The sequence below is a fragment of the Anopheles maculipalpis genome, chromosome 3RL, assembly GCF_943734695.1.
Source record: "Anopheles maculipalpis chromosome 3RL, idAnoMacuDA_375_x, whole genome shotgun sequence".
Classification (NCBI taxonomy): Eukaryota; Metazoa; Arthropoda; class Insecta; order Diptera; family Culicidae; genus Anopheles; species Anopheles maculipalpis.
Window position 1 is genome coordinate 39,281,145 of NC_064872.1, and position 18,466 is coordinate 39,299,610.

An 18,466-nucleotide genomic window follows, 5' to 3' on the forward strand; every position below is an offset into this window, starting at 1 on the left:
AGGGTGTGTGTGTGTGTTGATGCTAGTTCGTGTGTGAGTGTGCGAAAGAGTGGTTGAGCGAATTGTCGTCCTTTATGAATGGACGGACGCGGTTGCACGATTCGATGAAAAGAAAAGAAAGTACGTAATCGGGGAATCGCCACCAGTGAATAATACAGGCTGCATAACAATAGCGCGTACTAATACCATCGCACGCACGTGATCCTTTCTGTGTGAAACGCACACACACATACATCGAACAGCATATACGTAATCAGAAACGGAAGCTCGAGCCAGTAAAAGGACGTGTGAAAATTTCCCAACTGCCCCTTTTTTTCTGCGGAAAGGGCGGAACACCCTACAGGGATAGGAAGGAGATTATACACGATAGGAACTTTATTACTCACAAAAAAAAACTGATAAAAGGAAATTCAACTAGTACTCGAGTAATTGAAGAAGCCTTCGCCAAAGGACCAATAAATCTTTGTTTGTCTTAAAGTAAAATAAGTAAAAAAACGATTTATGTCCTTCATCTCAGACGAGGTCCTCCTATCTTAACTCTCTAGCAACACGCTTAGAGAGAACGGAAGTGGGAAGCGGATATATAAGAAACCCACAACGAATAGCCCGAACTTTAGGTGTCCTAAGCAAAGGCACTAAGGAAACGAATCCATCATGGGCACGGTACTGAGCTTTAGCCCCCGGGAGCGTCGGCCCATCTACTCGACGCACCATCACAGCGCCGGCACGCTGTCATCCTCAAACTCGGCCGACTTTCCGCTCAACAACTACTCGTACGAGCAGCTGAACAATGCGAAGAATCGCGAGAGCGCGCAAACGAAACCGCCGAACCTGATACAAACGGTGCCTAACAACAACAACAACAGCCATGGACTGAACATGAGCAAGGATGACTGCAAGAACAACAACAGTAGCAGTGCGAACCTGCTCGGTTCCCATGGCAACAACAACAACAACAACAATGGCGGATCGGGCAACAATAACAACACCACCACCAGCAACAACCTGCTGCTGCTGCAGCAAACGCACCAAAACAACATCATCACCGGCAGTGCAAACATCAACAACATCAACAACAACATCAGCGGTGGCAACAACAACAACGGCAATAGCATACAGGAGCGCAACAACAACAACAACAATAACAACAACCACAGCAACAATGCGGACAGTGCGCGCATCCTGTCCGAGAAGAATGCGCTCGAGAAGAACCTCAAGAAGCATTCCCTCTTCATCAATGCCCTGTCGTGGAAGCGGCTGGCGGCTTCCCATGGCAAAAAGAAGCTAGACAACAACAAGAACAAATCGGCCAACCTAGCAACCGCTACCAGCTTCCGGACGCCGCTAACCGACACGATTCACCCGCTGCTGGACAAAAACAAGAACCTGCAGCAGTCGCAATCGTTCACGCAAACGATCAGCAGTCAGCAGCTGCAGCAGCAGCAACAGCAACCGGCCACCATTGTGCTGAGCCAGTCCGGAAGCTCTGGGCAACAGCCGAGTTCTGGGCCGGCGGGTGCACAGTCGGTGGTGGGGTTGGGAGCGTCGGGAGCTGCCGTGGGGCTTTCGAGCGGCAACCAGCAACAACAACAGTCGCTGGTGCAGCAACATCACCTGCATCCGCAACAACATGGTCAGCTGATGGTGGCACAGCAGCAGCAGCAGCAGCAGCAACAACAGGCGGTCTATTTTACTCCCCGTGGTCCGAAAGCGCTAATGGCGTTGGATCTCGTGCGAGCCAACAACACGAACCCGCTGTCGCAGCCAGACAAGCTGGCGCAGAAGCTTCCGCTGCAGCTGCCGATGCCACTGCAGCCGATCGTGAACCAGCAGCATAACATCCCGATGGCCCAACAGTTGCACCATGGACACGGACCTAGGAAAACTGTCATTCAGGTAGGTGTGGGGGGGGGGGGGGGGAAATGGGAAAATTCGGGAAAATAGTTTTACTTTCCATAATGCCATTTATTTCGTTAAATCGTTGCTCGGCATCAAATGTTCTCGTTACTCTAATACTGGGGTTTACAGACTTCACATCTGCTTTGTGAAGAGAATCGTAAAAAAATCTTGTTAAAAGACACAAGGAGTCAATCGCTTTTATGACTTCGACTAAGAGAATTCTAACAATCGTTTTTCGCAACAATAATGGTTTCATTTGTTCATCCATTTATTTAAGCTAAACCTCATTATGAAAATTCGATATTTTTTTAACTGAAATGACTAGAGGACTAGGATTATCGTATGTGGTTGTGACTTGAACAACCCACAGACTTTCACTGAATAGTAAGGAACTGAAGTTTGACGACCTGTGATGACACTTAAAGTTGAAATCAGGGGTGAGTGAGTGATCCTCCTGATATCTTTTCTTGATCCTCGCAGATGAGAAATGATGTGGATTTGATAAGGTTTGTTGTAGAAAATATGGCATCAAATGGCGAAACTGTTTGCGGACGACTTCTACAACAATCGGTATAAGTTCCGAGAGGCAGAATTAGTTGATTCATCCGGATCCGCCTGGAATCAGAAAAAGTTCTCTTACGATTCCAGGTGGATCAACCGATTCCATTTCCACCCTGGAACCGGATGCAACCCAAAATGGTTTGCATCTGTCATTCATCTTCAATTGAATGATAGAATAATATAATAATCTTCGTTCCAATGGTCAATGTTAAACACAATCGATCGTGGTACTACATCATCATTCTTCATTCAATATTACATACATTACGTAGTTCCAACCCATACGTGGTAGAACACCTGCGGAATGTAGGATTATACATTGTTTTTTAATACGAAATTTTCTCTCTATCCCTCACATACATTTTTCAAACCCGAATTTGGTGTTTGCTTTATTGTGGAACTTGTAAATTAAATTTTCATCTATAAATATTATTGCCTCACAAGCAAAATTCTCAGAAGCTTTTTTTTTGGTTGGGGGGAAGGACTCGCAATTGAAACAGAACTTTCTACCTGGGAAGGTAGATCCTTTCTACTTTTCGGCATGAGAAGATCCTTGTTGGTCCTCACCTTTTGCTTCAACGGTATGACGGGATGGATGTTTGGGAATAGTTTATTTTAACCGCACCAGCGCAAAGTTAAGCACTGAGAACTGTACTACGAACGAAAAACTTTACAGACTCACGAAAAAGAACCCTTTTTTTGTGGGTTTCGGGAATTAGGCTGCCAGTCGTATATTAATAACTTTACGCAATTTATGCTGTTATTTGTTTACGGTATAAATCAGCTCTAAAGTTATTTTTCTACACACTTTTTGAGATTGTGTTTTCCTTGTAAGGTTTTTTTTGCGAAAATAAATGAAACCATGATGAGTCGATCTCCTTCCAATTAGAGACATCGGTAGAAAGAGCCTTAAAAATACAAAAATAATACGCGTCTGTAATAGCTTCCAGTGAAAACATACTTATTTATAGCGTTTTGGGAGTTCTTTTGCTTGCATTGTTCTTTGGTTCGTTTGAATATTTTATTCAGTTATCTTCGTGTCGTCCATGCCTTGCTTCATGGGTATTCCATTACCTGGTGAGATATCTATAGCATTGATTCTATCTAGCTACGGAAGGCGCAACAAATGCACAAACAATACATCAGCTTTATTTAGTCGTTTGCCCAAGGACACTACCGTACTCAGAATTATATTTATTCTGTGTTCTTTCTCTATTTAACGGCTTGTTATTACAATCGCGTCTCCGTAATGAGCATGTATTGTTAATGAGCTGACATTGACATCGGTGTACAAATTTTGCTGCATTCCATAATTAATAGGAAGCAAAAGCTAGTTTGCAACCAGTCGGACCCATTTCATAAGGTGGTCTTATTAAAGAAAGTGGAAACCAATCGCAATCTGTCTAACCGCACCGACCAAACCGACGTACATGCATTGCGGGACAGAGGCACGACGGCCGAATTTTGCTTCGTTGTCGGTCTGAAGGATCCCTAACCTAACCACAAACTCCACCAAAAGGAAGGAACACGTGCACGATGTAAAAGAAAAATCAGTCGTCTGAAGTGGTTGTCTGCCTTAAGCTTCCGTTCTTCACCCGTTGGTCATTCGTCCCGCTTCGGCTGTTCTGTTTTGGTCACATTTTTTTTTTTCTCCAAATCGTCCATGCGTAGTGCAACGTGCTCAACGAATCCACTTTGTGTTGGATTCGATACGGAAGGGAAGGCGCACCGTACGGAGACGCCATTAACCTGATTTGTGCTACCACGCTTGAGGACATACTCGATAAACCATGCACACGCCGGATCGATTTATTGCTCGTTCTTCAAGCGGCTTTCCAGCGAACGTGCAGCTCCACTCCAGTATAATCGCATTGGGGCTTGTGCTTGTGGGGAGTGTAATTATTTTAAATTTCGTACCAAAAGTAGAGTGTTATGAATATTTGAAATAATTGTAAAAGAAACATTCGCTAAGGTAAATGATCGGCACAATAACATAAGCAATAACGACGCGGGAAAGCATCAATGACGCTGTATCGAGTGCTGCAAAATCTATTCATAGTTTACAAGTGATGAAGCGATGGAGCATTTTTGAATTTCCGTTCCACTGTTCCGGCTCATCACCAACGCTCCCCATCTCTCGTTAGTGCTGAGGAGTCCTTTTTGCACCGACCAAGAGTAGTGCACCGTAGTGGATGATGGATCCCGCACTTGATATGCATCGAACGTCTGATCCGACGAAAGGTTTCGTGTCCTTTCCGTTCTAGTCCACTTACCACTCGAAGTATGCTGACGCGTTCTTGGCGCGTTGTAATATTGATGTGGCTCACGTGTACTTTACCGGGTAGGGGAGGCTTCACGTTCGATACATCAGCATCATTTGCACAAAGTAATCGTACGTCAGCAAAGCTTAGAATATGCTCCCACACACACACACACACACAATCCCCGATTCGATGTCTCAACGGTTGATGGCGGAGTGGCGTTAGTGGCGAAGGCGATAAACAGATAGATTTTCCATTTTCTTTCATCGCTTCACCGCCCACCCAACCCGTGTGCGACCTGTGTTCTTATCATCCTGTATCGACGGGTTCTGGCTCTTGCGTACGATCCTGGCGTATGGCGTGTATGGCGTCTGTTTATTTATAGCTCAGCAGGAACACCGCAACACCTGCGCAGTAACGCGGCGGAAAAACCGAGCGGCAACATGGTGATACATGGTGCGTTGTAAAATATGGAAATTACAAGACAACACACATCAGGCCGTGTTTTGCGGGTGTGTTTGTGGGTGCGAGAATTCGAACGATGGCTGTATTTAACGCAAGTACTCACAGCCACCCAATGACAATGAGACAATGAGATGTGAAATGCACCAAGCAGGCAAGTTGTGGTAAAATATTGTGAAACGATGCATTATGGTACGAAGTTCGGTGAAATCCTGTTACGTTACGCATGCGAACTGAAAAAGAAAAGTTCCAACAAGTATTAAAACAACTCCACCATTTATCTCGCTACCTGGAAATATATCAAAATAAAAATACATTGTTTGTTGTTACTTTTCCACCGAAGTACTTTTGGCTAGAATTAAACAAAACTCGAACTGGGCAAGGCACATCGCCTGGAACGTAAATAACACAATTCGGAGAAGGTTACTGGCTGGCCGGTTCGGTTTATGGTTGTTTATTTTGGCCGGTAAAAAGCGAATGCGGGGCGCATAAATGTGAAACAGAGCCAACAAATAAGTTATCCCGTGTTTTACGTGACCCGAAAGCTTCGACCACATTAGAGCAATCGGGTGTAAATAGCGGGGTGTACTACTGAGGCGGAGTGGTTTTCGGTTTACCACCTTGATTTAGTTCTAACGAATGCAAACGGGGGAGCAAACACACAGCATTACACACGAAGCGCTGTTTGGTAACTCACATGAAGCTTAACACGTCGAGCGTAAGTATTTGTGGCGATCCTTTTTTTGTTCGTGTAATGTTAGGAGGGTGATGGCAATTGTTGGTTTTGCAGTTATGGTACAAGCTATAGCTGACTTCAATTATAAGTAAATGCTGATATACTGCTATGACATTTGCATATTGAAAGAACTTCTACTTAGAATCGACTGTCTAGTCCTTTCATTAGAATTTTGTAAGAAATTTTCATTAACCAACAATGACCGACTGGAATCGTTAGAGTCATAAAGACATTATCTTCGGTATCAGGACTTTTAATGCGCTAAAAATGAGAAAACTTTAAATGAAATAAATCATTTGCCATTCCGACTTTCATCCACAAAATTCTGATTTGACGCAGTTAATTAGCTTTATTTTTAAACAAATTTAATTCCTATTTTACGATTTTGTGAAAAGGATTCTACTGAACTTTAGATAAACGTTAGATGGAAAAACGATACACCTTGTTTGGTCGGATTCTACGATTTTTTGTATTATGTTTAAGTTCATCTTAAAAGTTTAATAAAACAAACTTTATGGGAGAAACTTTGCTAAAGATGTTGATTGGTCGCCCAAGCTTCTCTCGATGGAATGCATCTGACAGGTCAATTTTTTCCAAGACTCTAGTACTTGAGCTGAATTATGACTGATGACTTGAGGAAATCGGTGGTTTGCGACTAACTGGTAGAGACTGGTTAGCACTTATAGCGCTTATCGTCATAATATTAGCTCAGAAAAATCTTCACCTGGCAGTTTGTTGACGACGATAGTCTTGCAAACATTTGATCCGGTCATACTATTTGAAACTCGTCCAAAACCTCATCAGAGACCGCTTTGGTGGTGCCTTTACTATCAAAGTCAAGTACAGCAGCAGTACGGATTCCCTGGGAAGCTGGTACGGCTGCTAAATCTAAATGCTGTCGGAATCGTTCGAATCTCACCGGGGTCTGAGGGAAGGAGACGGACTCTCCTGTTTGTTGTTCAACATCGCTCTGGAGGATGTCATGCAAAGCGCGGGCTTCGACATCCGGGGCACGATTTTCACCCGATCTCTCCAATTCCTTGGCTTCGTGGATGACATTGACATCATCGGACGGACAACTGCGGCGGTGTGCGAGGTCAATAGAATTGGATTGAGGATCAATACGACGAAGACAAAATAACTGCTTGCTGGAGGCTCTGACCGTGATAAAGCCCGACCCGGAATCAGAGTATCAGTTGACGCCGACGATCTTGAGGTGGTAAAGGAGTTCTGCTACCTTGTTACGATCGTAACTTCGGACAACAACGTAAACAGCGAAATCCCAAGGCGCAAAGTTCATGGGAATCGTGCATACTACGGACTCCACAAACTCCTGCGATTCAGAAGACTCCAACAACACACGAAATGTACGATTTACCGCACCTTGATAAGTCCGGTAGTCATGTAAGGGTCGCCATTTTCGAGCGGCGCGTGCTAAGGACTATCTTTGGCGGTGTGTGCGAGCAGGGCGTGTGGCGAGGGAGAATGAACCACGAGCTAGCTGAGCTGTTTGGCGGTGCTGATATCCTGACGGTAGTCGACTCGTCAGTCAGACCCGTTCGGCACGAGGCGTAGAGAAGCATAGCGGGCTCGTTGGCTGGATCAAGTGGAGTCTAACCTGTCGGAGATCGGAGACGTGGATGGAGGACTACAGCCCTAGACCGAGTTTCCTGGAAACTGGTTGGAGGCCTGGCCATGTCGCCACGACGTGCTCAATCCTGAGCTGGCCGAGATGTGTCTGATAAGTTTTTTGCGAAGAAGCAATATTCTTTGTAGATTTTGAGCATAGAGCAGTTTCCTCGAAAATCTACGCCATATTGCGAAAAAATCATCCCGGTTGGACTAATCTTGCATCTTCTAAACTGCTTCTGCTGAGCTGTGAAAAGCTGTGCAGGTTACTCACAAAGCACACTGGTGAAATGAAAAATACAAACATTTATTATTTAATGTTCGAACTCTCCAAGATAACTTGAAGAGACACAATTCACAGACAGTATGTTTGACATGCTTGGTTTAGAAGAAAAGAAAATCCTTGCAATTGCACACTTTTAGGCGTTCGCGCATTGCAGCTGAATGTGTTTGAAGAAATTGTAATAAAATAATGCAAATACTAGCAGCTTTTTTTTAAATGAAATGTAACGTATAGTACTTTATCCGCTTTTACACAATTCTGAACTGTTCGATTAGTGTAGGAAATCACAAACCGATTGCACAATATTAGTATTAAACCAAACCCCAAGTCGATACACAAAAATAGAACTCATTTGCAAAAATTAATTCAAACGTCCACCGAGATTATCGAGATGAGTCTTTGTTATGGAAAATTATACATTCATTTTTGTGAGAAAAAATAAACATTCCATGATAAGTTGTAGCAATGAATGGGCCCAAGGTAACAAAAACAGCGACGAAACAAGTAATGGCTTTATTGCTCGTTTCCCTATGAAGTGCTATTTTTCATCCTTCTTCTTCAAGTCCTTTCAACAGAAGAAACATAATACAACACCCTGCCAAAGCGGAATCCGACCAAGGGGGAGTCGGGGGAGTTTTATTTCGTTTTCATTACAATGCTTTTTTGACGCTATTTTTATTCAACACTTCTCCCAACTCTGGGAATTGGCGTCACCTCCTAGGGGACGCGACTCCTTACCCACCGATCGTGGCGTGTGATGTGATGGTCTGACCTTTCCCGTACGGCAGTGCCATTGCATATCGATTTCACAATCGAATGCTCCGTACCGAGGCCACTCGCTCGGAGCATGTTTGGTGTATCCACTTGGCGAGGTTTCGTGAATCACACGGGACGAAACGGTACCGTGGAGGTTGGAAGTTTGGCGTACGATTTGAGTTTTTTGGATGTATTTATAAATAATCATTATCGTTTTATGGCGTCTTCGTAAACGCAGTTACCGGTCTTGTGAGTGATAAATGGTCCTTTACCAGTCACCAGTAGTGATCCTGCAGGTTGTGTGCCGGTGTCCACACTCTGCAACCTATAGGAACATGGGACGGAAGGAGGAGGACGAGCGGGGGCCAAAAAGTAGCAAAGAAATAAAAGAATCTCGTTTGCTGCGGGTCTACAAACGAAGTGCTTCGAATCGAAGCTGTTGATTCAGCTGTTAGTGTCGCAATAAATCAAAATTGTTGAACTTTGTAATTTGCGACCGTCAGCAATGACAGCCGAACCGTTGATGGAACGGAAAATCGCGGGACCCGGACTAAACTGGTGCTAGATTGAACTTTGACCGATTATAAAACTTGTGTCCTCAGGATAAAAGAACGGGGCCCGTTCGAACATCTGAGGTTTTGTGCGACAAAAAAAAACACACATTTCAAAAGATTCTTTCAAAAGAATTCTATTTTATTTATGCTTGTTGTTGATGCAGCCTTCATCACAGGACATGTATAGAATTCCTCCCGACCAAAGAAAAAAACAACTGCTGATACCGAAATCCGATCCCAATTTTATCCCATTTGACATTGATGGTTCGAAAGCTAAATTTACAATCCGGTTCAACAAGATGACCCCACAGGATAAGCATGGGATGAGATGTATCCTTAAGGTCAAATAAATAAAACACCATTCTTTGCAACATCAGCTTGCCCAACCTGCAAACGATAGATCATCGTCTTTTGTTCTGTGACCCCAAAATCTCATCATAGCGTCCTGTGCCGCTAACTCATCAGACCATTATCCGTCCATTCTAGGACACCGTCAGTGAAAATCTGAGCGAACTCTCAGCCCAACCCAGCTAATTTTCATGTCGTTCACGAATCGATGATGACGGTTTGAGCAAAAAGCTAAAGCACCGACAAGAAAGAATGGACTGAAAATCTTAAACCTTCTACGGGAGCTCCCGGGAACCTTCTGCGATCTCCCGGTGGTGGCATTATTTTCTTTCAATTTTACCAGGACATGATACGGCTAGGAAGGAAAGGCTGTTGCTACTCTCGAAATTTCGTAGTAGACGTTCGCAAATGTAAATAAGATACTGCCGGAAGGAAAGAAAAAAGAAATTTGCTTCATCTTCCAAAAACCAAAATCCTACCATTCTTCTCTTCCCGTCCTTTTAGTTGCTCGTTTTATCGCGGACTCGGTCTGGTTGTCCATAGAGATGTACACCTGCTATGTACCGCTCTGTACCGCTATGTACACCCTGAACGGGGAAGCGACGATAAAATCGCTCATTTTACGTTCACGACTCATTATCCGGTTCAATGGGAATGGGTCGCGGTCGTGCTGTTTTCCGGCCCAGGACGGTTCACGCTTTTGGATCTGAAATCCAGGTTTACGGATGGGCATGTCCAGCCAAACGGGTGAGCTAATCGTTGTCGTTGGTTTTCGGGGCGACCGTTCCTTGTTAGAGCTTGCTTAAGAATAATTGATTTACGCCTCGGTGCGTTTCGGTTTAGCAGTGATTGTTCGAATCATTTTTCATGACTTGTGCAGCTGGAAGAAATTGGCTCTTATCTAAAGCTACTCAGTTGTAGGTAACATTTGTGACAACATATTGCTTAAGGAAGGTACTAAAACCGTTGTACAAAAGAGTTAGCAAAGATGTTAGTTGCCGTATGCCTCATTACTTTAGTAATGAGGCATACACACTTTTCGGGTCATGTCGAAGGTCATAGGTTTGTTCATGTTCTTATTTGACTCTATAATGTCTCTGGATCTGGTGTTGTCATAGATTTTTGAATTACTCACAGCTAAGAAGTCATGATGTTTGAATATGCTTTCTGAAGCTTCAACTGCTTACTGTTCTCGTGGACTGATAGGCCTCGTAGTTTAAGGGGGACCTTGAAATCGTCTACTGAGAGACCTCGTTGCCTGGAGAACTTGATCATGCAAGAGCCTGCTCCAACCTAGAGACGTAAATGCTAAGGGGCCTTTTCTTCCTAACCCCATTTACTGAAGACCTCATCGTTCAATGGATATGGTTTATCAAGAGATAAACCTGAGATAGATCTCAGCAGACGGTGAATGCCGTAGTAGGCACGATTCCCCTGAACAATGCGTCTCCGGATTTCGCTGCTGAGATCGTTATCCGAAGTTACGACAGTCCCAAGATAGCAGAACTCCTCTACCACCTCGAGGTTGGCGCCGTCGACTAACACGCTGTTTCCCACTAGGGCTCTGTCACGATCAGAGCCTCCAGCAAGCAGGTATTTCGTCTTCGTCGCATTGATCATCAATCCAATTTTTGTTGCTTCACGTTTCAGTCGGGTGTACGCCTCACACACCTTCGCTGTCGTCTTGCCAGCAATGTCAATGTCATCCGCGAAGCCAAGAAATTGAAGAGACCGGTAGAGAATTGTGCCACGGATATCGTTGTACAGCCCCGCGCTTCATATGACACCTTCCATGGCTATATTGAACAGTAGACAGGAGAGTCCGTACCCTTGCCTCAAGCCCCTGTGAGATTCGAACGATTCCGACATCATGTTCGATACTCTCACTCTGCAATTCACCCCGTTCTTGATGGCCTTTAACAGCCGGATCAGCTTTCCAGGAAAGTGGTGCCGCTGCATTATGTTCCATAGCTCATTTCAATCTATGGCATCGTAGGCCACCTTGAAGTCGATAAACAGATGTTGCGTAGGGATCTGGCGCTCTCGTCACTTCTGGAGGATCTGCCGAAGAGTGAAGATTTGATCGGTGGTGGATTTGCCTCCAACAAACCCAGTTTGGTAGCTGCCGACGAAATCTGCATCAAAGGCTCTGCAGAACATGATCTGGGACAGCAGGGTCTTATATGCGGCATTAAGGACTGAAATGGCACGAAAGTTGGCACACTTCATCCTGTCGCCCTTTTTGTAGACTGGTTGAATGACTCCCAGTTTCCACTCCTCCGGTAATTCTTCCTGTTCCCAGATTTTCGTGTTCAGCTTGTGCATTTCGACGCTAAGCCTCTCCGGTCCCATCTTGAAGAGCTCGGCCGCCAGTCCATCACTACCAGCCTTGTTGCTTTTAGGCAGCTTGATGGCGCTGACAATCTCATCCAGAGATGGCGGTTTATTGTAAGGTAAGGTATATTGTAGTGCATGGTTTTCAGATACTTGCTTAGAGACATTTCCGCCACATGCTTTCTCGAGTCCTCGAATTTGAAAAAAAACCTCTAACATACAAAAAATAAATTTAAAAAAACCTTGCCATATAATAATGTTAAAACGTTTTTCTAACATTGGGTAAGATGCAGTGAAAAACTATCAAGTTAAAATAGAACTTCAGCTGCACGGCTACGATTACGAAATCATCCGGAACGGAAAATCAATTAAATTTCTGTCAAATCACTGGCTTCATTCAGATTCTTTCACGTGAATTAACAGCGGGTTTAAAAGCTTCAGTCACGAGATAACTCCATCACGTGCCGATCGAAAATGGTTTATTTCCCTCACCAGAATGATGATGGCGATGATGTCACAGCACCACCAGGCGTCCATTACAAGAAAAGGAAATTAAATGGTGAATAATATTGAAAGCCCTCCATGGTGGTGTTCGAAAACCGACACTGTTAACAATGTAACCTATTTCACAGTACGAAACAGGATCCCTTTTTGAGTTGAAGAAGCCAACGAGGAAAATGAGGACAAAGAAATAGTTCGGATGCCTTTGGCGATCGATTTTATCGTATTTCAGATAACAGTCGCTCAACGAAACCATGCAGAAAACTAGTTTGGAGTGGACGATATGCACTGGAGAGTAAAAGAGTTAAATTGTGTACACCGATGGTCGAAACAAGATACGGGCCAGATAAGCTTTTATCTCCGGTGATCCGGGAAAGATTCTGTACATCCCTTTTAGACGATGCACTGGTATAATTTATCGGAATGGACACATCCTAAAAAGGGGCGAAAAGATTATAAAAAGCATTTAGACCCATACTTATAACATCCAAAGAAGATGCCTAACGTCGCCAAAATAATTACACTTTTCCAATTTTTAAAAAATCAAAATACTTAACATTGGAAATGTTTGGAGCTTTTTCCATTCCGGTGAATGCGTTTGCGTTTGCGAAAATACCCCTATACAATAGCAACACGGTCATTGCCATACGAAACCTTTGCTGCGTTAGCACTCTGCCTGCTGATTCAGCATGTCGCACCGGCCTGGATGGACATACGTAAAGGTTCAGTTCGGGATAAAAATAAGCTGCCCTTCATGCCAAAGGGATCGGTGTATGGTTCGGTTTTTATCTTGCCCTTCGTCCACTTTCATCCGAGCGACGGTTTGTCCGGAAAAAATTGACTTCTCGATGATGCCCGGCCATCATTAGTGGTCTCGAGGTAGTAATTTGTTGCTCGTTTCGCGTGCACTCTCTAATTATCATTAGCGCTACGTGAGTGGGCAATTGCGATTGGGCACCGGAACACCGTTGTGCAGTAGTGTGTGGCACGGTATGGCATGTTGCTAAATTACAGCACGCCATGGATATGTGACTTGTAGAGTGGAACTGCAGGAACGTGCTGAAATGAATTTTTACTTTTGCTACATTTTTACAATTTTTATTTTTGTATCCAGTGCTGGAAAATTTTGTTTTTTTTATATAAATCAAACATTTTAATTGACCCATGTTTGCGCAATGTTTTGCCCTGTACCAATCCAACCCTACCTTTATCAATCCTCTTTTATCAAACAATTTTTTTAGGCTTATTTTCGTACGCTCTTCAATTGTTATCTGATTTAAGAAATTCTTTTAGCCTTTAAATGAAAACATTTGGACAAGTCTGAAGATAGTGGAACAGAACATGAAGAAAACTAGTCACGTCCATTTAATTCTTGTTTAATGATCATACGATTAATCTTTCCAGCTCGCCAAGTACGACTTTGAACCAAAAACCCCAAAAAGCAGTACAGACGAAGCGAAAAAAAAAATCTTACCGATGTAAAGTAAAGTCGATTACATTTATTGCCTCGATTTTTGTTCGTTAACAGCTTTTAAAAATTTTCCCCGAGCCATGCGTACTTTTACTGCCAATTCCAATTCTCTTCTCGTTGGTTTTCCTTTCTCTCCCTGCTGTGCACTTAGTCCGGAGGGAACAATTCATTACGCGTGTCGCGTTCACTACGCCGAGACAGAGGTCGATATTTTTATACGCTTTTTAATGGAATTCCCAGCAAAGTGTTTAGGAGGAAAATTCGTTTAAATTCAATTACATTTTCACCGGTTAATCGTGAACTGCGCTTGTGGGCAGCGTATAATAGGACATTAGCCTTGTTTCTTTACTTTTGAACCACGATACTCTATGGATCTATTTGGAAGATTAATTTCTGTAATTTTGTTTTCCTTCCACTTGTTAAAATATATTTTCCTTCTTTACCTAGATTCATTTTCATCTGGATAGTACTATCGTAATCCATAACTATTTTATACCTTAATCATTACAAATGCTCCGTTTTTAGCACCATCTGTTTTCTTTCGATTTTTCCCCCCAGGGAAATTATGGAAAAAAAGTGCTTCCATAGCATTGTTACACTCTTGTCGACTTGTCGTCGCGTTAGAAAATTACTTCCCTCCCTTTAGTCAGTTTCAACGCTACGTCTGCACCTCCCCTCTTCGGGCTAGTATGATGTACATGAAACAAAAATTTCACATGACCCATCGGTACACCCTCCCGATTACGTTGCTCATTTGCACCTTTTCCAAGTTTTGCAGGGAAATCATCATCCCCCAGCTGGCGCAATGTGTTTTTATCGATATAAAGTCATACTTGCTTTCATTGCTGTTTACGCACCCACACCCTCACACACCGAGCGCGAATGCATTTGCATTCATTAAACGCACACTAATGAACGCCCTGCGGTGGTACGGACGTGATGCATGTGGTTTGCTCTGCACGTGACGCGTTTTGAAGGGTGAAAATATTGCTGCAAAAACATCCTCCCTAATCTAGCTGATGGCGAAGGGTGTCCACAACACTGGCGGCACTACCGGAACGCACACACGGAAGGATAGGACACACCGTCTACGTTTTGTGAATGGAATTGTAAGGTTCTTTGCACGCGCGTGTGTGTGTGTGTCGAACCCTCACAGACCTAACAAAAACATGGTACGCCCAACACGGAACATTGCGTCTGGGCCTTTGGTTTCGTGTCGTCACAGCAAGGAATCCGATGGATAGCGACTCCGCCACTGTACCAATGTTGTCAATTCCATCGCTAGGGTTCCCTGTTCCAGTTGGCAATCTCTAGTAATAATCCTTCTTTTTTTGCCCTGCTTGTTTTTCATGCTACGCAGACGCAAGCGGGACGGAGTCAGGTGGCGGCAGGATTAACCAGACATGCTGTGTTGCGTCTGGCAATTTCGCAGGGGGAACGCTACCCCGAGCCAGACAGGACAAACAGTTCCCCTCTTTGCAAAGGCCGTAGTTGCAGGCGGACGAGGGCGTTGTAGGCAATATTTCAACGTGACACCATCATTTCACGGATCGGTGATAAGTTTTCTACTCAGCAGATCCTTTGGAAGCTAACCTCTAAGGACGCTATCCCTTCTACATGACGCTAAACCTCACCGACAAAGTTGCACATTTGCCAGTCTTCCGAAGCTGGGCTCTGATAAAAGGGTTATTATTGTTCCTAAATTTCGTTTCCCTTCAGTTCATTCGCGGAACAATCACATCCGGACTCTGCTCTGTTTTGTTCGGTCTGCGCATGTAGGGGATGCAAATTGTCGGATTGATTTTGACTCTTCTTTGAGATTGATGCTAGGGTAAGCGTCATACTAGTTTCGGGTCTGTATAGCCAAACTAACATCACTAATTTTTGTTCTGATCCACCCGATTCCTCTCTATAACTCTTTCTCTTTCTTGCTATCGCTCGCTATGAGCTATCTTATCCTTAAGAAGTTCATTGAACCCAAGCCAGCCGTATTGTGTTTGTTTTAAAACCTTAACAGAACGCGATTCGCATTTTCAGAGCCATTTTTATGCTCTTCAGAGGTGTTTCAATGCAAACTCAACGCGCCTAACAGAAGAGCCCACTCTCCGTTGATAGAGACCTCTGCTTTTTCCGTTCTGGTGAGCCTTTTGTTTGTTCCTTTTTTTTTAGGGTAGACGGTATAAAATAAAAGCGAGTCTCGTGCTGGTTCCCCGTTTCATTCAAATGATTTGCATGAGGTGCTATAATCCAGGAAATAATACGACTCCTCATTGTGCCCGGTTCTCCGGTGGGTCCACAGGTTTCTGCTGAAGTATCATTTGGATACCATCCGTTTCATTCTTTCTCGACAAGGAACACCCCCGAGTGATGAGTGCTTAAGCGATTGTCGAGCGTTGAAAGTCGAGTGGTGTTGCGCACGGTGGAAAAGGGTTTAAATTATGCGTCGAGAATTCATTTGAAGCGAGTCATGCTACTCGCGGTATGGTACAGACGATGTTGTTTTTGTGTAAGGTATAAGCAGAACCTGAGAGGCTACAATTTGCTGATTATTTAACTTTTATTTAATCGTTCCAAAGACATAAATAACATTAAAAGCAATTTGATGAAAATGATATAATTCTTCAACCCAACCGATTCGTTTCTGTGTATTCCTCTTCGAATTTCGTTTGCTCTAACGCAAACATTTTCCTCCCAGAAGTCCTATTTGCTCTGATGGATGGGCAAGGATTTATCGCCGTAATGCTTGTTCCGAACATGCACACATTGCAACCCTTGTCAGTTCCCGTTCGTTGTGGGTGTGGTATGCAAATGGGAATGAAATATCGAGCAATTGCACTCTTATTTGCTATGCACAGTATGTGATCTGACGCGACTGTCTTTTCTATGTTTGTCAGTCCATTTATATTACTTGGCTTGCCGTCGTCCGGAAAAGGGCAACATGACCTCATCAGTGATTGCATAATGGTGAAAAATTGTTGAAGTAAAAATAAAACGGTCCCGAAACGATCATATAATATTCACGAAAAAAGTCCAAATTTAAAAACCGCATTATCATCGTCACATGTGTCTAAATTTTACAACCACCCATCTTTTTGATTATCAAACCTCGATCAGTACTCTCAATGCGCTTTTTTCTACATTATACAACCTTCGTTTCCTTTGCTTGTCATGTAACGTGTAACATTTATTACGATGTTAGAACGTTTATGTGATTTATCTCATAAACATCCATCAACACCAGGCTCCAGCCGCACAAGGCTTATTGACTTTTGCTCTCATTTTAAATCACATCACACAAACTTTGTCGGGTGCTTTCGCGAGTACGCTCCTCCAACTTTAAACGCTCACGAATCAATGATAATTTTATTGACATTCAACCGATGAAGCGTACACCGTAACGATGCCCCTGATGATGGGTTTCCCTGCTCATTCCGTAGCTATGCGCAAGGGTTCTGACGGGTATTTTGACGTTTAGGAGCGTAGGCAAAAAGAGAGGGACGGTATGTGCCACAATTCGATAGACTTGCTTGATTCAATTCCAAAGAAGAGGGACACTCTCTGTCGAATCAATCGTTTGCTGAGCGTTTAGAAAGTACCTGCGAACAAAAACTGTCCGTTGCTGTTTGTTTTTACTCTCCGAAAAGCAAATTAAAAATGAAATGATTTTTAACACAAATTTGCCTACATTCGGGCGTTCTACAGCAAGCATGGCTGCGTACTTGTATTACTCGTTACACAAATGGAATGTCTAAAATGATGCGCGACATGCATTATCATCATTGTGACAACCGAGGTCAACCTATACTGACACTTAAATAGATCATCCGAAGAAGTGCTGGCCATTGTTTACGATAATAAACCTTAAACATACCAGTACGCAGCCAGTGTTGTGGTTTCAGCTACCAGGCGGCTCCATCACTGAGCATAATCATAACCATGCGGCGACTTGGACACCGGTAGATTGTTAAGATTTATTTTAAGCACGTTTTATGGTTGGCATCTTGTACGTTTCATCTAAGTACTTCGCTAGAGTAGAGCTTCAAAATAACGACGCAGCGAGTACTACTACCGTCTTACAATCCTTTGCCTGCCGGCATTGCCATTGCTTATCGTTTCATATCTTGATGAAAATGCTTATGACTACTGGAGGTGGAGCGAGTTTCATTTATTTGCGTTACCTGCTACATCTCAACCACAATACCACTCTTTCCTCCAAGAAACCGAGAAGCTGCTGCAAAGTGGTACGGAACGTGTAGTGAAATAAACTTTGCTCTGCCTCCGCTAAGGGGCCAATGAATAAGTAACCGAGTTAAAAATAAACTATTCAATTCTACTTCACCACAAAAGGAAACGCAAAAGTTCACTGCTTGAGCGTGAATTACATTACTGCAAACAGGGCCGGGTAGGAAAAGGAACTACTGGGAGAAGGATAGAGCTCGTTCCGAAGACAGCACCGGATGAGCTAGAACTGCGTGGATGAAGAATCAACAGCGTACAGAAAAGTGTGGGATTGTAGACGTAGTTTTCGACATTTCCTACGTTCCATCTCACCATTTTAGACATTTTGTTTTTGCGTTGAATTTCAGATTGAAAGGAACAATCGTCCTCTTATTGCAAAGGAAGCGGACGAAAAAAAAAACCTTCAACTTAGCCATTCAACCAATGATAACA

At 43.5% G+C, this 18,466-nt stretch overlaps 1 protein-coding gene across 1 annotated transcript in view; it reads left to right on the forward strand.

Moving 5' to 3' along the window:
• Positions 1 to 652: 652 nt before the first annotated feature.
• The window catches only part of LOC126564417 (bromodomain-containing protein DDB_G0280777), a 50,867-nt gene continuing 33,053 nt past the window's right edge, over positions 653 to 18,466 (forward strand). Inside the window, exon 1 of the mRNA XM_050221459.1 lies at positions 653 to 1,896. Within this exon, the coding sequence (XP_050077416.1) occupies positions 655 to 1,896 (1,242 nt within the window). The 5' untranslated portion in view covers positions 653 to 654. The remainder of the gene's footprint in view (positions 1,897 to 18,466) is intronic.